At 39.8% G+C, this 26,070-nt stretch overlaps 1 protein-coding gene across 27 annotated transcripts in view; it reads left to right on the forward strand.

Moving 5' to 3' along the window:
* The window catches only part of ARPP21 (cAMP regulated phosphoprotein 21), a 185,969-nt gene that overhangs the window by 65,376 nt on the left and 94,523 nt on the right, over positions 1-26,070 (forward strand). For 15 of the 27 annotated variants that reach the window (XM_048952081.1, XM_048952083.1, XM_048952082.1 and 12 more), the window contains 5 exons: positions 21,591-21,759; positions 23,412-23,617; positions 24,016-24,057; positions 24,488-24,523; positions 25,316-25,405. In XM_048952081.1, the coding sequence (XP_048808038.1) occupies positions 23,450-23,617; positions 24,016-24,057; positions 24,488-24,523; positions 25,316-25,405 (336 nt within the window). In that variant the 5' untranslated portion in view covers positions 21,591-21,759; positions 23,412-23,449. Of the gene's footprint in view, positions 1-3,872; positions 10,365-20,162; positions 21,506-21,590; positions 21,760-23,411; positions 23,618-24,015; positions 24,058-24,487; positions 24,524-25,315; positions 25,406-26,070 lie in introns of those variants that run through there. The other 12 variants (XM_048952092.1, XM_048952093.1, XM_048952104.1 and 9 more) reach the window with 5 other exon arrangements.

Below are 26,070 nucleotides of genomic sequence, written 5' to 3' on the forward strand. Positions count from 1 at the left end.
TTCAGTAATGTGATTGCCATTCGTGCCTAGTTCACTAATTGCCCACTGTACTGTCAGTTTATTTTGAAGGGGACATTCTGAGTATTCTAAACTGTAATGAAGAATGATGGTGGTAACGTGTAAAGATGATGCATGGTAGTTTGGAACCAGTCGTCTTCTATGGGCTGATCTTCAGGCTGATGGCCAGTCATTTCAGTGATCCCAGTAAGCACCACTGAATTGAAGTTTCCTCACCAGTCAAACCCTACATTCTGTGATGTGGAGATCCTCCATGTTCCAGTCATGCTAAGGAGTGTTTTATTCCTTAAATAACGGTGCCAGCGTCCTGACTCATAGCTGAACTCTTGTCTTTAGTTGTTTGCTAAGGAGTTAATCTGATTATTTTTTTTTAAGGCACATCTATAAATCTCTCTAATTGCACAAGGGACTTGGAACACAGTGAGGTTTCATTCACACAGCCTACGTTTAAGTTGGCTGAAGAAAAGCTCTCACTTCAGTTAATTCTCTAGTTGTAATCCTTGCAAATAAAGGTGTGCAAATACCAGTCTGTGTAACCCTGTTCTACAGATCAGGCAGACATGCTCTGCAGGAGGGAGCAGGTACAGCTTTTAAGATCCTTCCAAAATGTGCATCTACATACTTGGTGGTCTCTTAGGTTGAAAAGTGCAACATTTATATTTTTGAGCAAAACTAAGTACAGGATGTTTCCCAAATGACTGGATTAGCAGCCTGCTGCTAAATTGCCTTTCCAGAGGGATATATAGAAGTGGGTTATTGACAGAAAAGAGGCAGGTTCCATATGGAAGAGAGACAGGCAAAACACTTGTTTTCAGCTTTGTGCAAAACTTGGAAATTGAAGCAGGTGAGCCTATTACGTGATAAAGGAAGCTGTTTTGTGTACTTCAGCCCACCCAAATGATTGCAGATGCGTTATGTGGTCATTATACCTACTTTTTTAGTTGTTAATGTGTCCTGAATGAAAACTGTTGAGAAGATTGCTGGCTATATGCGAGGCAGCTTGGTACAAGGAGGGTGCCACTGGGCTAATACTGCTACTGTGAATAAGGTCATAGCTGTCTAGGGGTGCTTCTTCCATTGATGCCCAACTATAAAGCACCAGGGGATAATAGGACAGTAGAGACACGTTCTGCTTTGCCCTACATAAGATTCAATCATAAAATGCACGATTGAATTCAAGAATTCATTTGGGCCCCTCACTGCAAGAAAGATATTGAAGCCCTGGAATGTGTTCAAAGAAGGGCAACAAAGCTGGTGAGGGGTCTGGAACACAGGGCTTATGAGGAGAGGCTGAAGGAGCTGGGAATGTTCAGCCTGGAGAAGAGGAGGCTCAGAGGAGACCTTATTGCTCTCTATAACTTCCTGAAGGGAGGTTGTAGTGAGCTGGGGGTCGGCCTCTTCTCTCGTGTCATTAGTGATAGGAGCAGGGGGAATGGTTTCAAGCTACGGCAGGGGAGATTCAGGCTGGACATGAGGAAGTATTACTTTTCAGAAAGGGTGGTCAGGCACTGCAATGGATGCCCAGGGAGGTGGTGGAGTCTCTGACCCTGGTGGTGTTCAAGGAAAGGCTGGATGTTGTGTTGAGGGACATGGTTTAGTGGGAGCTATTGGGAATAGGTGAACGGTTGGACTGGATGATCTTGAAGGTCTTTTCCAACCTTGGTGATTCTATGATTCTAAGAAGCAAAAGCAGACCTTTCATAAATCGGCCAGTTATTCCACTCAGAAGATATGTTCCCCGAATCACTAGCAGAAAAGGTACCTTGAAAGCAGAAAAGAAGTACCTTGGCGGCTTTCTCCAGGTGCTGGTTGGCAAGCTGTACGTTCATCACATATGTATATGTAACACAGGGAAAAAAAAAAAGGAAACTTGCCCAGAAATGTGGTTTTGCTTAAAGTGGAGCCTGATCCATGAATACAAAACAATTTCCAGAGGGGAATGGTCTACCTTGAGCCAATAATTTGGAGAAAGATATCCCAGCAATAGAAGTGCCTACTCAGTTTTTATTTTTGTTTTGTATTTGTTATTCCTGACTCTCCTGCTCCAAATTGCCCTGCCTCGCACACAGATCTGCGGAAGTGTGGATGTCTCCAGGGAAGGAAAAAAGGCAACCAGCCATCTCTGCTCAGCACGAAATTTTCTTAAAAAGGATTTGTTTAGGAAGTGAGTAGAGGAAGAAAACAGTGGCAATTGCTTTCAAACAACAAATGCAATTCCAGGATCATTTGTGCAGCACAATGGAAAGTATGTCAGAAATATACACATTTTGTAGGTGTTTGTACTGCGTGGTAGGCAGTGAGAATAAAACCCATGGTATACATGAATTTCCCCAATAGGGTTTTGAAAAGTACTGGGAGTTATTTCTAACTCGGGTAATGAAAGCAGACTAGAACTGAAATCGTACTGATTGCCCTTACTGATTGCCCTGTGTGGTTTGTGATGATGCTGTGCAGCATCCCATAGTAAGGTGTACAGCTGAAGTACTCAGACCTCTTCTGGATGCCCCAGAGAAACAGTCCTCCTATGTAACTGAAATCTGAAAGCTGTTTTCAGAAGTGTAGGCACTTCTAATCAGGGTGGTGGAAGAAACATGGAGAATAACAGTCTGCTCTCAGCACTGCGTTTGTCATAAATAAGTGAAATACCATCACATCAGAACTTAGATGCTGACACAGCTATGCTTTCTCCCCTTACTCGTTGTCAGTAATATAACACAGGCTTGTGTGCTGCCTTTTTCTCAGTTCATTTCTCTTTCTCAGGAAATAAATCTGAGCTGTAATTATAAACTGCTTGTGTTATTTCAGTCTTATTAGGTTTATAATGAAATGAATCTTGTAGATAATATTTTGCATGAATAAATGCATTTTTATTGGTCTTTCACTTTCTTGCCTACTGTCTTGTAGAGTTAATTGGTACCATTACTTGCACCATGCTTCAAAAGGGGAAGCAAAAGAAGCAGGTGAGGCTTTTTCTGCTGAATTTCTAGGTTTCCTGTTATGTGTTTTATATCTTACTGCATAGTCATAGAATACTTTTCAATTTACTTACAGTTTCATTGGTGGCTGGTATTCAGTTGTGCATTCACATCCCAGCACAAGTATTTTTGAGTGTAAAGCCAGCACTGGAGAGTGGACTTTCATTGGTGATTTAATCTCTGTGTAACTCAGTGTCCTCACCAGAAGGTGCTACACTTTCTGTGTACTTATTCACAGGAAAAAAACCACATCCGAACGTCATATGTTGCACACAGCTTTCACTTAAGTATGTAGATTTTTATTTTCCAGAACAAGATTCAGTAGACAAAAAAATTTTGATGGGGAAGCTTTTGGTAAGGTTGCAGTGCAGATACTACCTGGTTCATTATATTCGTCTCTGAATTCCCCTCCTATGTGCTTTTACCTTTGCTTTGTATACAGATGACTTTGTACAATCATCTCCCTTTAAATATTTAAAAACATATTTAATTCTGTTCCAGTCAATGTTTTAAAAATAGTAGTTTTCCCTATAAATCTGTGCTTCTAAAGTAATTGCAAAAGTTAAAATGTGTCCTTCGCTTATTTGTACCTTTTATTACTAGAGTATAAATATTTTTTCCAAGCATCTTTTCAACGTGTGCCGTGGAAATGTGTGATAGTGCAAGTACACACAAGAATTGAATTGGCTTTTCTGGTTTTGTAATTTCTATCTCGGGACTCTGAATTAGGATCTGTCATTTCTCACTCAACAAAGTTTTCTTACTGATTGACATGGAGGCAACTTAATTAACGTTATCTGGTTTGCTGGGCTCTGTATGTGTATGAAGCCCAGCTTTAGCCTTAAAGCTGCACTGACCTCTGTGCACCACAACTTCACTGTTGGATGTAGCTACAGTGCTTAGTAGTTCTCGTGTCACTGCTCCGTGCCATTCTTTATAGGCATTTTACAGTATTATGGATTGTTCTTTTTTTATTTTTTATTTCTTATTTCTTATTTGTGTGTCCTTTTTTAAAACATTTGAACTAGTGCTGTTGGTTCATTTTGGTTATTTGTTCTTACCATCCCCTCTTGATGCTTGTTTGTACCCCCCTCTGTTTTCCTGCTTATCCAGAGACAGGCAGTACCAACCATGGTGCAAGTGTTCTAATTGCTTTTCCCTCAGCAATGGGGAAAAACAGGAGTCGTCTCTTTCCCAGCTGCTCTGCTGCCTTTCCTGTTCTCCACGTTTTCTCTTACGACTGGAAATTGTACAGTGTCCCACCTGCTTCAGCCAGTCCTTCCTTTCTGTTTAGTAGCATCCAGTTTTTCTAAATTCCTTTAAATTTGATGATTTTTCTGATATCCCGAGATGACCTGTGGGTCAGCCAGCACCCTGCTGCCTCCTTTTCCTAGGTGCAGAGCTCTTTGTTCAGTTTTGTAACAATTTCTATGTGGTTGAAAACGTGTAACGCATTTTAAATTTTGCATAAAACAGATGGCTAGTGGCACCAAGTCCAGATTTGGTAGTAAAACAAGCCTGGGGCAGTAGTAAAACATTCATATATTTAGCATTAGCCAGTCCTTTGGAAGGTCAGATGAAAGCCTTTTATATTGGCTGGATGAGCCAGAAGGTAGTGTTTTCTTATGGTGAAGCATTGAGGTGTGGACTGTTGCTTTTCCAGTTGCTCAGTGAGAACATTTACCCACTGCAGGAGCAAGCAGGACACTTGAATTCAGTAACTTTGGAGAGTGAGTCAGAAACTCAAAACATTTTTAATGTATGTCACTTCTTAGTCTTCTTGCAATGTTGCTTTAGGACTTAATATTGCAGAAAACTTGGGTATGGTATGCTAAAGCAGTGGCAAATGTTGTAGTGTTAATTCTGGGAGTGTGTCAGTGGTTACAGGGTGTCACTACCCATTTGTCCCCAGCAGCGTGACACTCAACTGACACTGGCTTCCCTGGAACCCTGTAAATACAGATGCCTCTGCTGTCATTGTCAGTGATAGCATTGTCTACTTTTACTCATGCCCAGTTGTTTTTTTTTTCACACACATGCCATAGGCTGCAATTAAATTTTTGCCTTCAACTGTGGACATGAGCAGTAAGGTGAAACCCAGGTAGCAATAAAAATGGTTAGGTTAAATTTTACCAAGTGAACTGATGGTCTCTTTGGTTCTTAAAAATTGCATGTACAAGCCAGTGATATACATGTACAATATGATGATTGGAAAGAAAAAGTGTTGTTTTTATAGTATCAAAAAAGATCCTGTTTGGGTTCTTTCATATGTCTTCTAAAGATAGTCTGCCAAAGACTCTGAAGTATCACATAAACATTCACCAAACTCCGGTGCTACTAAAGTGAATGAAGTCTTCCAAGGAAGCATTTTGGGGCAGAAAGAGGTCTATAAGTCTTATGGTACATCTTTGGGATCAGACTTCTTCAAGAACAGAAGTTTCCCAAGAGCAGGTCCATTGGTGATAAACCAGTTGATTGCTTCAGGGGGTTCTGTAGGAGCTGAAGGTACCAAGAAAACAAATGTAGTAGTTGTAAAGGTTTTTACTATCCCTGACTTACATCTGGAACCAATAATCCGTAGTGTAGGAGCAAACCCAGAAACAATGCAAGAAAGCTCCAACCTGACATAATCTCCTGGGAGGTTACTGTGAGTTTGGAACATTCTCAAAGAAATGTTTGGCAGAGGAATTAAAGACGGTTGAAATAAGTTTTATGTTGTGTCTCCTGAAACAGAAATTAATTCAACATACTTAAATTACCCCTTCAGACCTCAGACCATATATCAGTATGTAATTCTGTTTTTTTTTCTACCCTTTGTTCTCCCCACCTCCCACCCTTGTCTGAGATGTTGCCAGAGATTCCAGCTAGGTATGTGAAGTTGTTGTGAAATATGGGTTCACATACCTGAATTGATAAAAATACTTAACACATTAAGTCAACGAAGCTCCTCCATAAGAGGTTTTAAAAGTGAAGAAGTGATTGTCAAGGAAAATTATGCGGTTAACTTCTAGAGGATTTGAAAAATTCACTTAAATGCTTTGGTGTGTTTTTAGTTAGGTTATAGCCACAGTTTTGTCAGGTTGTTCATGCAAGCCGCTGGACATTTGGGCATAAACGAGAAGAGCTTTGTGTTCTGTAGAAGAAAGCAGAGTATTTTCAGTACAGAAAGAGGTAAGCTGATCTGGTGGCCCCTGGTACATGGGTAGAACTGCAGCCAGAAGCTGTACGTGATTATGGTGAGGAAGCTGGAGCAGAAGCATTGCCAATCACAACGTAGTTCAATTGCAGTGCTGCTAATTGTGCTGTGGTCAGGAGTTGGTGCAGTCTGATATTTGAATCAATTGTTACAAGATATTAAACGTTCACATACTGAGAAAATTCCACGGACATTGAAAAAAATTTCTTTTATTGTATTTGAGCTCTTGGCAACCCAAGTAAAATGAATATCCAAAAGTTAAAGGCTTGAGAGATCTTACTGTACAGAGGATAATAGTAAGACATTTGGTAATGGTTGGGGAGGAAGGAATGGCTTCTTGAGGAGGGCTTTTAGAACAGTTACACATGCTAGATTACCAGTGGTTTGCAGCCCACATGAGTGAGATTTGGACAGCCAAGTTCTTGGTCCTCCATAGCCTATCAGTTGTTACAATACCTGCAGTGCTTTCCACCAAAAATTTGAAAGCTGCCTCCTTAGTTACCTCTGCTCAGCCTGAGATTTTACCCTTCAGTAGTTTTTGCAGAGAAGTCCTCTGAGGAGGAGAGAAGTCTTCTAAATCGTTTTAGAAGGCTGGTTCTGGCCTCCCTAACTGAGTATCTGTAAGGGTTGTATTTTGCAGTTCTGCCTAGAGTTTGCAGACAGGGTCAGAAGTTTATTAAACTCTTCCTTTTTCAGTCCCACGCGTTGAAGAAAAGGATCCTTTGCATTGAACAAGCATAGATGGGAGACAGATAGGGAAAAGCAGCAGGGATTGATGCAGCAGAACAGCATGGGAGGCAGGTGCATTTGTAGCTTTTATTTTTCTGAAGGTAAACCACATTCATTACCAATGACTATGTGTTCAAATCAGTACCTTTACTACAATATTGATGTACCTAAACAACGTAGTCAAGAGATTTTTTTTGACAGTTACAGGAATAAGGACACCTCTGAAACTTGTTTTGTTCTGTGTTTTCTTTCAATTGCTTTTTTGGCTTCAGGTGTTGTCAGTCTGAAATAATGAATTAAGTTTTGTATAGCCTACTTGCTGCCCAGTTTTGGTGTTAATCTCAGCTCTGTTTATCCTGCAAACAAGCAGGTCCTGTTTAAGTATTTACAGTGTGCTGAAATGTCAGATACTTTATTTCTTAGGATGTCCAAATATGAAAAATTACTATGCAACAGAACAGCCTTCAGAACAGTTGTGTTCACATCGCGCTCGGATCATGACCAGCACATGAGAGATGTGATATTTTGCTAGGAGACGAGGTAGCCAAGAACCAGGCAGTCATTGATGAGAACATAAATATAACAATCTGAATCAGGGCAGTTGTGTAGGCAGGAAGTTTTCAGCTTTTCTCTTTCTGATAAGTTTGAAAACTTGTGATTGTGGCACCATCGTGTCACCAGCTTCAAATAGTGGGATCCAAGTATCATACATGGGAGACAACACCCTTATAAGTGTCGAGTTCTCCTTCACTGTTGCTTCCAGTACCATCATTAAAAGGAACCAAGTGTCTGGTTTCTGCCATAGTTATCATTTCTGGTTTTTTCCTAAATTGGTGACATGATATTTTCATTGAAGGAAGCTTGATTCTATAAAACTTGCATGGATTTAAGATATAGTTGAAGTGAGTATGGATTAGAAGTCAGATGAAGAAAAGAACTGAGAAAGTGCTGTGAACTCCCTATGTATTCCTTTTCTTCAAAAACACTTCTTAGAAATAACCAGGTGTTTCCAGCAGTTTGAAATGGGAAGTTTTCAGAAAGCAACAGCATGCTTGGATTTTTCAGAGGAGAAAGCAGTCAAAGGAAGGTTAAGATTTTCCTCTTTAATAATCTCTGTACGTAAAATGTGCTAGGAACTAGGGGAAAAAATCTGCAAAACTGAAATATTAAGGCAAATCACTGTAAGTGAGAGACAGCCATTTATCCTGCAGAAGACCTTCTCATGACTTGTTAGTGGAACATGAAAGGTCTTCAAGTTGACTGAGAGACAAAGGTCTTTCCTTGTCTGGCTTACTTACTGAGAGCCCAGAGGGGATCCAGCTCTGTAGTTGGTGCTGCACGTTACACTTTCAGTAGCAAGTAGTGTATAAAAGGGATAGTGGATTTACTTGCAAGGTGTTTTAAAAGTGTGTGAAGTATAAATGCTGGTATTCCTAGAAGTTGGTTTTCTTTCATTGTTTGTTTTAAAACCAAGTGTAACATATACTTGGAAATTACAGCAAGAGAAGTGATAGCTCTCTTCCTCTCTTTTCTTGCCCTAATTCCTGCAACTTTTCCTTTCTTCTCTTCCCTTATTTTTGATACAAACAAGGAAATTATGTACCAAAATGCCATTAGTACAGTGCTGTAGTTCTGGCTGTGAAATTGTTGGGATGGCTGCTGATGGTTCCACCAACAATCAGAACCATGCTGAATTGCACATACGTATAAAGGTATATGTATATAGGCATAAAACATAGAACATACCAATGGATAATATTCCTTATAACACATTATGCATGCTATGGGAATCATCACTTTGAAAATCTCTACTTCTGTGTGTTTAAAATCTCTCTTGAAATGTAACATTAATGTGTTTTTTCTTTTGCATGTAAATTTCTTCGTGCCCGCTGGTGATAAAAATCAGGTCATGAGTACCAGCTCGGTACCCTTGTGAACTCTGCATAGCAACCAGTCCTCCTCCCTCTTTTAATGTTTTTGCAGCAATAACGGATAGAAGAAGAAATAGTTATTTGTGTGTGTGCAGTGGATTGAAAACTCTAAAACAGTAAGCTCCCATTATGACCGTGTTCCATCCCAGCGAGTTCCAAATGATCTCTGATAAATAGTTTTAGAAAAACAGATTGAAATGTTGCTTTCGTAGCTTGCAGATAAAAGTACTTACATTGTTATATTGCTGACCAGAAGGTGTGGGACCATTCTGCAATGTAGTGGAAAGCCTTTGGTTCTTGTTCTGCAGTACAATTTACAGTTCCCATGCCAAGGCTACATTTCTAGGCATCAGGAGTTACTAAAACTTTTAGCTGTGAGGCAACAGACCCCTAGTGTGTGCTGAAGCTGACATCAGCAAGTTGCCCTGATCACACAGCAAGCCTGTTGTCTCATCCTGTGGTGGGATTCGTGGACTGTCAGCATCATCTTCTTGCTCTCTTCCAATCTCATCCTTCCTTAATCATGTTTACTTAGACTCTCTAATGTTTGAATGTTTTAGCTGTTAGCCTTAGTATGTGAAGCTTTACTGCATGCCTTATGTACTAACTTAGATAGTCTAGAAGGTTGTCTTGAAGCAGGTCCTGCAAGGGTATGATTTCTGCTCAGCTCAGGAAGATGGCTACTGGTCAGTCTTATTGCTGTCCTTCAAACTTTCTTCTGTCATCCTCTTTGAAAGAGTCCTGTTGAAACTGAAAGTTTCTGTGGAGCAGCAAGATAGGAAATTGGACTCAGCAATCCCTTGGGGTCTCTTCCAGTCCCTGCAATTCTGTGATTGCTTGTAAACAGCAGCAGGGTTTTGTATTTGAAATGATTTTGTTCAGTTTGCTGTAATTTCATTTTTCAATTTTGAGATGCAGAAACCTTTAGTTAGATCACTGGCCAGAGTCTGAGACTTTCCCAGGAGTCCAAGCTGCTTAGGTGTCCAACTTTCCTCAAAGATTAATGAATGATTAAGGGTCTTTATTATCCTACTGTAGCAAAAATCCTGAGTCACAGCCTGGAGCAGTGACTGATTGAGATTGAGCACCTGGTGGGAAGGCAGGGCCAACCCGAGGGAGCTCAGGTGCATGCAGTGTCCCTGAATGATTGGAAGGCAGTGGAGCCTGGATCCAGCTCTTCCCAGACCTCATTTAAGGGTTGGCAGGAACTGCTGTGAAAGCTTGCTGTTGAGGATGCTGGATGAAATAGATGAAAAATATTTCCTTCATTAAAGAGGCTGTAATCCATTTAATCTTCTAATCTAGCTAAGGTTACAAATTAGATTTTGAAATCATACTTTGAAGAATTTCCTGAAATATTTGATAGGAGCTCCAGCTTTTCATTTCAGTAGTTCTGTCTTTGTATCTGCTGATCATCTTGGATTGATGCTGGAAGAATGCACCGTGAGATAGGGGCTATTAAAATCACAGCTTCAAGACTTCCTTCTTATAAGCCAAGATGAAGATTTAATAAAAGTAAATATTTTTATGGTCATATACTAGAAGAGATGGCTTATATTGCATGGTTTTATTCTGTGAGCTGTTTGTGTAATTCTTTATGAGAATGAAGATTCCAAAGAGGCGGAGAGAGAAGAAATTGCTGTTCTTTGACATTTTTGTCTGCTTAGCTGTTCTCTGATGCATAGAGCAATGGCCTTTAGACATGAGGCTTGCTGAGCTCCCGGGCGTAAGGTGGTTTCAGTGCTCTGTTCATGGAAGACAGGATCAGGGTTTTTCTGGCATGGTTATTGACTTGAAACAAAATTAGCCTATGGTTTTTAACTGAGCTTTCAGTACATTTGTCTGTGTGATGCGTTTGTTCGCCGTCCTTCCTACGTCATACAAATTTCCTAAACGTGTTACTTCAATATTCAGAGAACAACTCAGATTGTGCCCACTATTTTTCTCACTTGTGGTAGCTGTGGAACTACTATAAAGTAAATTACAGCACTGAACTTGCTGCTAGATATTTTATTTCTTGAGTTACCCAGTGGTTTTAATTAATAACTTTCTCCAGTTGCACTTTTAGGAGAATATGCCACTTGTCTGGCTGTTCTGTATGTCCTTGTGTATAGAAGTCAGTGCTGGTTTGTAAAACCTGAGAACAATCAGGTATACTGCATAGAAAAAGGGGAGAAAAAAATGTAGCTCTATCAATCCTTTTCAGTGAAGATTTCCTGGAAAGTCAACTTGATCTTGGTATATTAAGGAGAATGTAGAGAACGTTGTTCAGAAATAGAACTTCATATTGTAAGTAATAGAAGTATCTCGAGAAATAAGTAAGTTCTGAAGTCAACTGAAGCTAATTTCAAATATGTTTTTGTTAGGCAATTCTTTTTTTTAGATTTGTTTTCAGATATTACCGTAATTTTAACACTATTGAATAATGACTAGTTTTATTGACGTTTCTTACAATGAGAAAATACTTGGTATTTCGGACTGTGGTTTTTTCGTCAGGTTGGAAGATTTCATTCAGTCATGTGTACTTGAAAGTCATGCATTATTGTAAGTTCAATGAATCTCCATCAGAGTTGTTGGTGTGTGATTATTTACACTTGTTCCTGCTGACATCTGCTAAAACTGGTGCTTATGGTCAGCAGCCATACTTAACAAGTTTGGGGGTATTTTAAACACATGCTGAAATTTAACTTTTTAAATTATTATTATTTAATGGTTATAAACCAGATTTCATAAGTACTTTCTGTGATTTTTTTGTGTGCTGTGGCATGTATAATACCAGACTTTAAGCAATTCCTGTGCTTTATTCTTTCATATGAAAGTGTGATTTTTCAGCTTCTCAGTGTTTCAGTCTGTACAGTGGGTACGTGTTTTTAAGCAATATTGAACTAGAAGATTGGTTTTGCTGATGGACTGTGCTCTAAGTAAAACAAAATGTACAGGATCCTAGTTTTACTTCTTTCATTGCCTTTTGAAGGAAGTTGTAAGGCAGATAATTTCTAATGCTAGATGAAATGACAGGCACAAATTTGTAATGTTGCAATTAGACGATGCTTAGGGTAAGTTCTGTTTTACTAGGAAGGCTGATTTGCAGGACAGATCACAGTCCTTCAGAAGCTTACGATGACAGAATGTTTATTGACTTGCCCTTTCTCATAGTTGTCATGTTTCATCAGCCTTTGAAAATCTTGAAGATATCAAAAGAAATCCTGAGGCTCAAAAGCATAGCGTTATGTACTAAGAAATATTGGCCAAGCAGATTCTGCCTTGCGTAAAGTTATGGTTGTAGTTCTTGCAAGGAGAAGGTCAGCCTGAACTCACAATGTGATTAAAGTGTGCAGTTCCTCCCCTTACCCAGCAAATCCATTTAGTTTGTGGAATATTCTGTTTGGCATTCTCTTTTTCAAAGAAGAAAATGCAAACCCTGCTAATTGCTTCCGATTTCTGAACTATCGCCTGTTTGGGAGATGCTGAAATTAGCTAATTTTGAGAGCAATTTCAGGCTCTCAGTGAGGGGAAAAGTTCTTAAGCTTCTTCAGAAGACAGCATTTTTCTTTCCCTTACTAGAAACCCAGGAGTATTGGGCCAAATTCTTAGCTATGTGACGTATCTTCCATGTACTGATATGATTGGATATTTAGAGAAGTGTATTTTGTCCATTAAGAGGACTATTTGCAGATGGGGAATAGAATGTGTACTTTGTGAGTCGTATTCCAAGGATGTTTCATTCTTAAATGTCCAGCAGAACTGTACCAGTGACAGTGATCTGCGTGAGAGGCACCTAGAATTATGCTCAGGTTGCTTAAATGTCACTAAAATTTTGGGCTTTACCAATGAAAGGCAGACTGTTAGATGCCTCCAGAAAACAATTAAGAGTAGGGCGCTGAAACGTTCATATCCAGCCAACATGAAATTGTAGATGGAGAACTCTGTGCATCTGAAGCTATGAAGTACATTAAACATTCAGAACGTTTATAGGCAGCTGCCTGAACTTTTGTGATTGCATTTTATTTTTCCAAAAAGTATTAAGCAAAAGTCCCATTTAGCTGGCACCGAAACCTGAAAATACAACTTTTTCTTTAAAGAACCTGGAGCACGGATGTCTGTCTTTCAAGTGGCTGTTTGTTACAGTCAGTGCAGAGCCAGCACCCCTGTTTTTCCTTCAACCTTTACTAAACTATACCCCATTCTCCCATGTCAGTGTTCTACTTTTTGTAATCAGATTGTTTTTCACTCTTTGATTCGCAGCACAGCAATGAGAAAAGAATGATGGTGCAACCATTGTGCAGTGGGACATGTTATGGGGTATAGAACTTCTGTCCCGCACTTTTATTCTGTAATTTAAATCTTGCTATTTCTGGACCATTGATGTAGTTAGTGGTTTCCTGTGCCAAGTAAGACAGATTGTTTCACAGCAGGTAAACACAATTTTGGATATTGTAGTGTTTTTTTTTTAACTTGAGGAGACTTCAATCTGTATAACAAGGTTTAAAGTATTCAGAAAAACCCTCACTGTTTTTTTGAGTGGGTTTTGAGTGTATTTTTTGATAAAATGTGTTTTCTGCTTTAAATTTTTCAGGACGTATTCCTTGGAGACATTGGCTTGAATGTTTCATTTGTGCTGTATGTTCATTGCTCTTTTATGAGTTCATGTGTCATGAAACTTCTGGCTAGGCACGTGTGGAGCGGGCAATTACATCTTTAACAAAACTCCTTAGCTCTCTTTCTCATGCACATCATAATTCCTTCCCTGAAAAGCGCAAATAGAGATCCAGATTTTTTTTTTCTATCTTTTCTTTTCTTCACAATATCACACAGAGGCTGGAATTACTCCCTGGAAAAGGCAAACATAATGCAGAAACCACAGGACTTCTGGCAGGATATCTTCAAGATTCAAATCCACTGTAGGAACTGGCACTCCTGCTTTTGTAAACCGGGGTTTCTGCTGTTTGTCAAATTCCAGTTGTAACTGCTTTTGAAGATTTCTTTTTCTCCCTAACCCTTAGAGTGCCATTGTAAAATACCCAAATTTACCTCTGCTCGATGTTTTGCTGCTTTGGTTGGACACTTTGCTTTTCTTAAGGCATTGACTGCAATATGTGCTATATTGGGCTGGGGCTGCTGAGAAGGAAATGTGATGTATATCCAATACTTTTCTGAAGATGAGCAGTTACATAGGCTGGGAATCTCCAACAGCGTTTAGAGCTGTTGGAGATGGCAGAGGAGTTGAGAGGATGTTCATTTCCTTGTTCTTTCTACAACTGAGCGTAAGCTGCGAATACTTGGTGTGTAAGTGCTTGGAGCACTGTGCAGAAATGTGGAATGATGTCATTGGCTTTTGTAACATCCTTTAATCAGTTGCCATCTTAGCTTCTAAGACAGTCTTAGTTTTCCTTTTCCTTCTTTTTCTCTTCATACAATGGCAGTATACAGCATTGAATTCAAACCACGGCGTGTTTTGGCATTCTTTTGTTAAGTATGGGGTTTTTATTTAACTGCATTGCCTAAAACCAGCCAAAATAGGACGGAGAAAATGAGATTAAGGTATTTATATAAATATGGTAAAATATAAAATGTAAATATGTAAAATGTGCAGTTACCTTGTATAAATATGTATTTATGTATAATACATATGTTTATGATCTTCCCGTGGTGTTTGAACGGTAAGATAACTAATGTTTCTGCTGTGGTTTACTTTTCCTTCAGAAGCATTGCACACAAAGAGAAAAATGGGAACAGATCTGTGACAAGGAAAAGTGAGCGTGATCAGGAAATTCAGAGCTCAGAATGAGGTGCAGGTCCCCATTAGTTTGAATGCTGTTAAGATATTGTTTCTGCTCCATGCAAGATTTTAGGCAGGATACTGGGGTCTACTAAGATAAGCTTTCTTGACAAGGGAATTGTTTCTACCCAAATTGTTTGCCCTGGACTTTGCTCTGCCAGGTTTAGTCATGTGTGTAAGAAGCCAAGAGCTAAGAATATATATTCCAATATACTGTCTAAAACACGATCAGAAAGAAATTTTAGGAGTGTGTCTGCATTGGTAAGTATAAAATAATAATGTAATAATAAAAATTATAAAACAGTCTTGCCCTGGTAACTCCCTAAAGGTGATCATTGCCATTGGTAGAAGAGGCTCAAGCTTTAGCTACATAAATTGGTTGGAATATGAGTTTGGTAAACTTGCCATGCATTAATACAAGCTTGATACCAGTTGTCTCTTAATATGGAGAGTCATATTGTGCAGTGTCTGAGCAGCAGAGTGACAGGGAAATACCTCCGAGTGGTGTTGTTTTAATTCCTGGAGATTTATAGCTTTTTAAAATTCTTTTGTCTAAAAAGAAGAATTTTTCTTTAGCTGCAGGGCAGTTTTGCTTAAGAAAATTGTATTACGATAAAAAAAGAGCAGCTACTATATTAATTCCTGTAACCAAAAAAGACTTTTGGGGGGAAATATAATATTTTTTCTTTCTCCTGTGAAAGCTTTTTGCTGTTCAGCAGTCAGTGTTTGTCTGCTCTGGCAATTGTAGTGTGGGTCTGGTTCATCAGCATAATGCTGCTTTGCTGTTAGCAATTATTTTCTTTTAGGATTTGCCAATTAAGCTAGCGCTAGTGAAAATGCACCTAATTTGTCAAGAGATGGCAGGATGAAATATAGACACCATTATATAAATTGGGAGAGGGGAAAAAAAAATCACGAGTGTATGAGAGGATCAGTGATACTTGGTCAGTTCCTGCAGCATTTTCCTTCTCTTTCTGCCTTCCATCCACTGGTAATGCTGGAAAGAAGTGTAAAGCAATTGCCTATGAGTCATTGCCATCCATGTCCCGTGTTATGTTTTAAAATATATGACACAATTTTGTTTTGAATGAGCCTATTCAGAAAGCTTTATTGAAAGAACATGCTAGAAGTACTTAAAATATAGGTTTTTGTTTTTTGTTTTTTCTTTTTGGACTTAACTGCTTTGTTTGGTGTAATCGAGGCTTACAGAATAGGGCATCATGACTTCTCTGGACACTTGTTTATTACCTGCAGTCTGTGGATAAAATCTGTCTATATGGATAAAAAGTGAGACTGGAAGTAAACAATAGAAACGGCATATTCCTGTGTAAGTGACAAAGGGAGTTGTGTTCTTCAACCTTCAACCAGCAGCAGAGCACGAGGTGATGTACACTTATTCCCCACAGGAAGACTATCAAGAAGTCAGAACAGCAGTTGAAAATAAACATTCATTGGCACAAGAAGAAAAATGTAGGAAAGACTTGTGTGCAACAGGATAGTGGGGGAGTGTGTCCTGTCTAGGCTGTGAGGCTCTTGGGCACCCTGATGTGTTACTGGTGTGCTCTTTGGAAGCCCTCTAATCCTTGAGTAAAGCTGATCAGTCTTTCGAGAGGGCTTTGGGATATGATTGCCTTTGATAGCCGAGCAATAGAGCCAAGGGAGTCCTGGTCCCTTTTCAATTATTTATTTGCCTATATTGGTTATTGATGTCGTTGTAAAACTTAAGGTGACTTGTGTGTGCTGACAGAAGACTTGTGTGAATTGAAAGCGTGACTGGGAACCACTGTGTCTCTGTGTTTGGAGTCATGGGAGCTGTTTTCTACCAAGGAGTGTCTGACCAGGTAGTTTAATGACTTCAATTCTAGGGAAATTTGTCAAAATTAGGTCTGGGAATGAGACACAAATTGGTATGCGTGCTCTGAAGTCTGAGCTAAAGCAAACAGCTCATTCTGAGGATGCTGATTTATATGTTGGATTAGCTTGTTAAAAGTTTGGGTATTGCTTGGCTCCTGATAAGCTACTGTGATTGACATTTATTAGCCAGACCAACCAATACCTTGTATCTTTCATGCTGATCCTGGAAGACTTCAAATGGCCATTGTGACAGATAAAAGAGCAACTTTTTGAGCCTTTTCTTAAGTATGTAAACAGGCTTTCCCTGTAGGCCATCACTATTTATTTTCCTGGGCAAAGCTTCTAGCTTTGCAGAAATAAAACAAGCTAAAGGGAACATCATTGCTGCTGCTTGGCTGAAGATGATGACATTGACGTGAGGTCTTCTGACAGGGGATTAAAGTGAAAAATCTTGGTGGCAATCCACAGGAGCAAGAAGATGCCTTTGAAATAGTGAAATCAGTTATAAAGCAATGTTTTGTGGTTTACAACTTTTGATTGTTACAATTGTCTCATCCCTGTTGTAATTCATAAAAACTGGATTTTATGTGCAGGTTTAAAGGAAAGCCAATGCTAGTCTTTGTGCCTTTGAAGACAGAGTTCAGCTGGGATGCTGTTCCTCTTCTGCTCTCTCCTCTTTTCTGTTTAGAAGACAACTAGATGTCTCAGGATCTGAATTCTTATCCAGAGTAGTTCAATTCATCAATTTCTGTTGTGTTTGCCCACTGTTGCTGCTGAAGATGATTTGCTGGATTGCTTAAGGCGTATCAGTAGCTTGCTGTTGTAAGATGCTCGTGTTTCTGCCAGCCTGGAAAAAAAAATACTGGCCTCTGCTATCTGACAGTCAGTGTTAAAATGCCAACAGTGAATAAATCTAAATAGCCTTCTATATCTATATGTAGGACCAAAAAATGTAGGCAATTGCTACATTGCTTTTGTGATGATGATGCAGAGGAGGCAAACTGAAGACCAAGAGGAGGTGGGAAATAAGGCTTCAAACACTTCTTAAAAAATACTTATGTTTTAAGGTTAAGCAGGCAGCTTTCAAGTGCATAAAAGAATTTCAGTGGGAAAACAGGAAGGGAGTGCACTGTATGGCCAGTTTAGTGATGCAGATCCAGAAGACAACTGGACAGTAGAGTATTCCAAGTAAAAGCTCTGGGATTTACTTCATTTGCCTTTTTTAAATTTTTAATAGGTTTTGTATTCTAACACTTTGCTTCAAAGTGCTGACAGAGACTTGAAGCTTCGTTTTCGATGTGAATCCTGAGATTGCCACAGATTGTTCGATGCTGAAACTTTTAAGTGAGGGTCAAATAGTGGGGAGTTTGACATGTTGAGGGCTGAGTGTACTGATAAGTTGGAGGTAATGCTGTAGTCCATTTCCTGTGGTTTCCAGGCATTAGCAGTAATGAATTAAAGCTGTCTTTGAATCAGTATGAATGCAGTATGCGTTGCATAGTGGAAGTAATGCCTGAGCTCTTACAGTGGGAGAGTCATTTTTACCTCTGTGCTTCATGGCTTTATTTGGAAAACACATTTGAGTGTCACTCGGGTGGGGTGTGCTGTGCTGCCTGCTCCTGGTTAAAGTGTTTGGGCTTAAAAACTGTTCATCTTCTCAGAGAGGATGTGACGATAATGATTAAATGAAATTTAATCATTTAATGAAATTAAATGAGTCATAGAATGGCTTGGGTTGGAAAGGACTTCAAAAATGATCTAGTTCCAACCGCTGTGCCATGGCCAGGGCTGCCACCCACCAGACCAGGCTGCCCCTGGCCCCATCCAACCTGGCCTTGAGCACCTCCAGGGATGGGGCGTCACAGCTTTTCTGGGCTGCTGTGCCAGAGCGTAAGGATCTCAGAATTCCTCTTCAGGTAACACACGTGGGCAAGACCTTTGAGACCATGGAGGCAGTTGCTGACACCTAATACAGGCATGCTTACTGTCCTGTTGAGGGTTTTGTCAAAGGTTTTGCTGTTTGATTTCAGTTGATGATCACCTATCAGACGTTCAGTGAGGTGGTTTTTCTGATGCTTTTGCTCGTTGTTCTCTTCTGCCTTTTTTTTTTTTTTTTTTTTTTTTTTTTTTTTTGTTTTGACAGCTCATCTATAGTTTCTAAACTCGTGCATTAACCTAAGTATACATCTTCCTATGGGCTTTTCTGGGGATATATGTGGTGTGTGTTATGCAAGCATATGTGAGCGCACGTGCCTTCGTGCAGCCCCTTCTCTCTGGGCTCCAGCAGCATCTGCTCCTGCACAGCAGTACCCTCAGCTTTTGAAGCAAAAGCCCTATTGATAAAGAAAACAATTCAAGAAAAAACAGCATTTTCATCCTACAGCATATGCTGATCAGCTGGCCTTTGTAAATTCTTTGCTAACTGATGATGCGATTTCTTGGGAAGAAGCTCTACAAACAGCTTGGTGAGCACCTGTATCTTCTGTTCCATGCTGCGTGCGATGCTCATGTTGCATTAAGGAATTAGATGCTCAGATGTTACTGCAGTCTCCTGCAGACCACATCTAAGCTCCCAACACTGTGTAATGTAAGACTCGCTTTTAAATGAGGAAGAGCAAAGCCCCTTGCTAGGCAAAAACCGCCTTTCTTCCCTAGTCAAAAGCTCCAAATGCGTGTGTTCTGCCTCCTGCGTCACGCCAGCGCTGAGGCCTGACAGTCAAATCGGGGCTGACATTTGTGATGTGCAGGGAGGAGAATGATCCAGTATGCTTCTCCAAGGCAGAGCTGTCACTGTAGGTCTGACAGTAGCGAGAAGCGTGCTCATCACCGAGTGACTGGGGATCCTGGGAGCGCGCGGAAAATAGAAATGCGTGTGCCATCAAAACGCCTCACTTCTAATGGCTATTTTCTGCCTGATGCCATTTTGCTATTTGCATCCTCCCTTGAAGTATTTTATAGAAATCTGAGTCCTTTTGGAAACCCACCCAAACAACCAGAAGTGTATCTTACGTATTGTAGTATGTAAGTGATTACTCATCACTTCTAAATTACCTAGAGGAGGAGGGAATTTATATTAAGCAAAGACGAGGAGCTTGACTGAGTGATATATGTCTCAGCCATACCTGTCTTGCCTTTTTTTTTTAATCCCCAGAAATAAAATTGGAAGAGTTTTTAAGAATCTTCCCAAGAAACACTGTCATTGCAGCTTTGACAGGTGGTAGCTGCACACTGTAAGCTTATTTTTCTACTTGTTTGCTTTCTCAGGGAAAATTTGAGTTGTTTTAACTTAAGATTCTATAGTTCTCTCATACCTTACCACTGAAAAATCATGTTGGCATTAGAAATCTTAACTAACAACAAGGGGAATTGTCTCTGTGCATGGTAAGATTATGTTCAGCATCAACGGCATAGAACTGCGTTGGAGTTGCAGGAGATCTCATCCTAGGTGTGATATTCTTTGCTTGCTTGCTTTGGGGTCCGTTTTTTGGTTTGTCCTGTTAGTTTTATGAATAGTTAATGCATACTGTGTCGTACACTGAAGAATCCTGAAATAATTGTTTGTGTTCTGATTTTTGGTACAGGTTAGTTGGTTTGGGAGGTGTTTGATTGCAGTGTTTTCTTCCCTGCCTGGCTGCTTTCCAGGTGCAACTGCAACACACTGTACAACTTTGGGTTTCTCTGTGTGTTTTTCTTTGTTTTTTAATTTTCATGGTGGTGGTGTTAGGTTGTTTTTTTTTTTTGATTGGTTTGCCACCACCACCTCTCTGGCTGTTGGCTCTATTAAATATATTTTTGTGTGTGCTTGTGTGCTTGGGCATAATTTTCCGTGCTGTTACTTTGCCACCCTCATCATGTCAAAGTACGTTTCTCTGTGAGATACATTACTGAATATGCCCTGCTAGAAATACTGATGTGAGAGTGTCTTACTCTGCACAAATTATGAAGTGGCTTGTGGAAATGCTTTCATTAATGTAAGTTTATGGCGTTGTAGAAATTCATGGAGCTGCGTGCTCTTCTCCTCTGTGCCTGAGGTTCTGGAGGGAGCAGGGCTTGATGTTGTGCAACGCTGAGTTGCGTTTTGGTGTCTTGGCATCCAGCTACTTGAATGCTGGAAGCTCCTGTGATCTGCCAGTACTTCCTGGCAGCTGCAGCCAGGTGTGGCTTTCAGTATGCCTTGGAAACAAGGAATCCAAGATGATTTTCAACATTTTTTTTTTCTTCTGAAGCAGAGTGCAGTGGGTTTCTTCCTGTTTCCCATTTCTGTGACGTGTACTAACTGCTTCAACCTCTGTGCACAGGCAAGCATTGAGGAGTGGACAGCTGAGCACGCAGCCATGGCTGGCAGATCAGCCTTGTCCCAAAATGCTCACATTCTTTCACACCAGTTACTCAGTTGGCCAACACTCTCCTGATGAACTGTATATATTGGTTGCAGTGCAGTCAATGCTGTGCAATGAGGCAAATTTTCAGGTGTATTTCTCCAGTGATAACCTGGAGGTCTCCTTGTGTACAGCAGGAAGTTCTTTTGGGCACTGTTTGGGGAGTAGAGTTTCAAACCCATCCACCTCCCCTTCTTGAACATTTCAACTTATATTTGGCTTACTGAACCTCAGTTCACCTCCCTGGCAAAGGAGGTCACTTTCCAGAAACCCCCATCTAGCTGATTTTCAGTCCTATTTGAAGATGTAAATTCTAGTTGGAGCAGCAGCTGTCGTTTAAAAACAAGCAAGTCTTTCTTGCTCATGCCCTCAGAGATTTCTGTTGAAGCAAACAGATGAGCTTATATATAAATATGTATATGTGCTTTTTTTAATGAGAAGTGCTGGAATTCACTAAAAAAGGTTAGAATTGAAGTGAGTAATCTTCAGTGCATAATGCAATTGTTAATTTTAGTTCTTTGCGTAGGAGCTGTTATGCCTTGAACAGCCGGCTCTAGCCTTCATTAGAGAAGAAGCAGGCAGTTTTGAAACAGGTGGAGCTGGATCAAGCTGTGAAAGTGATTTACTTGAAGCCGGTCATTAGTGTTAGAAATCTGGTCTTGTCTACTGCATCCTTACCCATACCACTATCGTTACCATTACTGTTATTTACTTTTTGTCTTTTTCCAGGTTGACGATGATCCATCAAACTCTCTGAAGAAGCAGCATGGAGATAGGCATGCTGAACTGCTAATGGGGACATGGGACTCAAGTTGTCGTTGATCATTTGCGTGGACTTAACTAGCGAAGAGCAACAGAAGACGCTAGGAAGACAGTGGGAATTATAGCAGTTTTTCAGGTAAATGATTTCTTTAGTGCAGCTGCCTAGCCATGACTATAACTGGTTTTTAAATGTCGTGTGAGCATGTAGATGAGCTGTGGGATGATATGAACACGTAGAGTTTATGTACGTGCACGTCTTGGTTATAAATCCATAGCAAATTGAGGACCTTTTAGCAGACCAACTCTTGGTTTCTCAGTTCATCATGTTTTGAAATTTTAGCAAAGTATCAGCTATAGCTGCAGGTTAACCAATAGCATTACTCTTCCTGGGTAGAGGAGTAGGGGGATGAGGATAGTTCAAAGCTTGAATTGGCTTTCTGCAATCAAATTTATAAGCTTAATATTCCGTGTAGTTTCCTATCTTGCAAAATCCACAGTTCTCTAAGGAAATAGCATTTTGGTGTAATGTTGGAAGGATTTTATTTGCTTATCATGTCAAAAAAAAAAGCAAAAACTGGGACGAATAAGGTTAAAAAATACTAGCGCATTTTTTTCACTTAAAGCATAGCTTTACAAAAATTGAAGCTGAGTGAAAAGTTGAAAAAAAAATTGAGGAAAAAATTGAAGCTAACAAATCTGCTGAGTATTGATTAGAAGCTGTAAAAAGAAACATGGCAAAGTGGGGTTTTTCTTAATAACCGCTGTATCATTGTAGACAAGAGGTGAGATTTTGTGAAAGACTCATAGAAATAACTCCTCAGCTGTGGTTGTTTCTCCTGAAGATGCATCTTAAGCCAAATAGATGGAGAGGAAGAAATAATTAAATTATTCATAAGTCTCATTTGACAATTGATCAGTGGGGAGGCTTGAAGAGGGTGCTAGAGAGGAAAATAATAATAGGCTTTAACTTTGAAAAGCTTTTAGAGCTTCTGCAACCCATTGTGAGCCAAGAGTAAATGCAGTTCGGTTAGGATGTCATCATCAGAAATACCTGCCGTGGGCATCCTGTAGGATTTCCACAGTGCTGGAGAGTGACATGGGGCTTAGGAAGAGGTTTAGACTTTTAATAATGGAGCTGTCAGTTTGATGCCTGCGAACGCAAGCCCTGAGAGTTTTATTGCCAAATTTAGATTTCGTGTTTATATTGAATTATTACCTCTCCAACTGAATTTTTATTATTACTGTTAACCAATATTGAGCACCACAGGCTTCTGTTATATACAGCAAACACGGCTGAGTGTTGAAAAGCCACAATATCATGGTTGGTGCTTGTCTTTTATTTTTCATTCTCTTTCATTTGAGGCTGTAGTTTTCTTAAAATTAAAAAAAAAAAAGAAAGATCTAGGGGAGGGGAGCACATGCCAGCCCATCTGTAAGGCAGAGCAGATTCTTCCCTGCCTGGTGCCACTGAGGTCTTTTGCAGAGCCCCTCGCTCCCCCTCCCTTTCACCCAGTTGTCTCAGAGCCTTGCCTTAAAGCTGTTTCTCAACCCCTGCAGCACTCTTTAGTTTTGGAGCTCTGCTCAATTATCCCAAGTCAATTCTGCTGTTACCCAGTGCTGTCAATTGAATGCATCACTTCAGCTGAGGCGTGCGTAGCTCTCAACTCCTGAGCCCCTCACTTTGGTTTATTTATTGAAGGGAATGAAATGACTTGCCTGGGAATGTAAAAAAAATAAAATTCATCCCTGGTGTTTTTGTGTTTGTGTTGTGGTATCTTGACCTTTCAGGTCACCAAATCTTGTTATTTTAATTTCTGTCTGGAAGAATGTCTGAGCAAGGTAAATTGAACCAGGAGACAGCAGAGGAAGCTGCGAAAGAGCAGGAGTCTGCCATCTCAGAAGCAACCCCAGACAACTGTATCCTTAATAAATCTGAAAGCTCAGAACTAGAGGAGAAAGAGGAAAAACTGAGCGATGGCAAGACAGAGCTGCAGGTAAGATGGGAATAGCGAATGCGTGCATTAGATATTGATGTGTTATCATTGCACTTCCATTTCTATGACCTCTTCCATTGCCTACGCTTCCCTTGTTTTATTCCCTCATAATTTGAGACTTGTCTCGTTTTGGTTTTCGTTGTTTTGTTCTTTTTTTCATTTGGATCCTTTTATCTCCCTGTAAAATAAATGCTGTTATTTGTTATACCTTTCAAGCTCTTTAGGCTGCTGTCCATGTTATTAATTTTTCTGAGAAGTTAATTCCTACACGTCTGTGTTAGAGCTTGGTGAAATATTTGACTGTTTTCCCTCTTTGGGGATTTAGAAAACTACCTTGATCTCATGAATTTACAGGTAATGCTAATGAATAATTACTTAATGTGTGGTTTGGTTTGTAGGTGTTACTGCCAACAAAAAGTTGTTTTGCAAAGCCTAAGAAGGTAATTTAACAAGAAGACTTTGTCGAATGAGGGGGTCTAAATCCATTTTGCTCAATGGAATATAAAATAAAGGGGGAGACTACAATTTAAGAGGAATTTGGAGAGGGGAAGCATTTACTTAAGTATGTCTTTTCTTGTAATTCTATTCTATGCAAAAATTACAGAACACTATGCAGTGTTTGTGCTGATTGTACCTGTTTTTAAAATGGATGAGGTGAGCAGAGGTGATTCTCTGTTCTTCTTGCTTTCCAGACTGGGTTTGGGGAAGTTGTTTCTGGCAATCAGCACTTCATTAAAATACTGGCTTAGAAATGATTTAATTTCTTTACTTATCGGAAATGCTCTTGTTGTGCACATTTCCTACTGAAGTGAAAAATGCTTTTTTTTTTTTTTTTTTTTTTTTTTTTTTTTTTTTTTTTACCATACCCAGAAACGAGGTGCAAACCAGCAGAAAAAGAGATCTAAGGTAAGGGTCCATCTCTGTTTGGAATTGCATGATAAGCTGCCATGTTTGGATGGAGAATTTGAGTCAGACATCTGTCTGCAATTGGATTGATGGCCTTCTGCTGGTTGGTTGTGGTGGGTTTTTTTGTTTGGTTGTTTTTTCCTTTTATTTATTTATTTTTTTACCCCTAATCCTGTTGCACAAAGGTAGAGGAGTTCCTTTAGGTGAGATATGTCAGGCATCCCATTGTTTATCCCCAGTACTTACATGCTTGTGGGCTTGTGTGCTCATGTTAAACTGAGTGTGCCAATGAGGAAGGAAAATACTTATTCCCTTTGCTTTGATAATGAGCATTTTATGTTTGTTTCAATATTATTTTAATGGTTTAATTTTGATGTAAGTAACAGAGGTTATTTTACTCCAGGTTGGGGGAGAGGGGTATGGAGGAGCAAAGGAGCTTCTAGGGCAGCAGAAGCTCTTATAATTTTCCAAGCTGGGAATCTGTAAAACTTGAGTGTTTTATTAATCTGTTCCTTATTATTAGTATTGGATTATCTACTCTGATTTTTTTTTTTAAAGTGGATTTAGTGGAAGCGAACCATAGCAGAAATGACTAAAAGCACAAAGAAACTAACTGCCTCTCATATGTGGCTCATAGCTTACAATAGCTTTCTGTCCATATCTAAGTCAGATAAAGCTGTACTGGATATTTACTTCGGTAGGTGTTCAGGATGTTTAGGGACAGCTGATGTGCTGTTTATGTGACCTGGGATCAGCAGGAGTGTTTTCTTTCTCGTTTTCTTTCTGTCTTAGTCAGGAGCTAAGGGAAAGCTCGTCCGGAGTCTTGCTGTGTGTGAGGAGTCATCCACTCGCCCAGGAGCGGAAACCCTTCACGACAATCAGGTACGTTTACAGTCATTGCTGTTAGCTGCATGGTTGACCTCCGAGTTCTGCTGCATGGCTACGTTACTTAATTGGGCATTTAGCAGTGTGCTTCTTGGGGGAAAAAATTACATTTGACAGTGAACACATTTTTGTGGAGTTATCTGGTTTAGCGTGAACTTTATTTTGAACTATTGGTTTTGCACTATGTCACAGGGTGTTGTTTGCTTTTTCTTCCAGACCCCCTGAAAATTTCAGCAAATGGAAAAGAATTCAAAAGAATTCAGTTTCTAAAATTAAAAAAAAATAGTAACAATCAAAAAGAATATTAATGTCATTTTCTCTAAGGCTATCTCTTCTGAGGCTGCACCAGTTATTGAATGTGCTTTGGTTTCTGGGTCCTCTGAGACTCCAGGTCATAACAGCATCCCATTCACTTAAAATCTACAGGTCCTTTGCTCTCCAGAATACCTTGGAAGAGTCAAGGGTGCCTTCTATCAAGTGGCATTTGTTTCCTAAACTCTTGGTGTAGACTTTCCAGTAACAAAAAGCTTGTCTTTGAGTCTATCTGTACTGGTAGTGTTGTATTCCCCGTGACTGGTAGAGTTCTGTCCCTTCACCCCGGAGCCTAACACTGGTGGCAGTCTGTGTAGACCCACTTTAAAAAAATACCCCAGTTGGAAAAC

The sequence above is a fragment of the Lagopus muta genome, chromosome 7, assembly GCF_023343835.1.
Source record: "Lagopus muta isolate bLagMut1 chromosome 7, bLagMut1 primary, whole genome shotgun sequence".
NCBI classification, from domain to species: Eukaryota; Metazoa; Chordata; class Aves; order Galliformes; family Phasianidae; genus Lagopus; species Lagopus muta.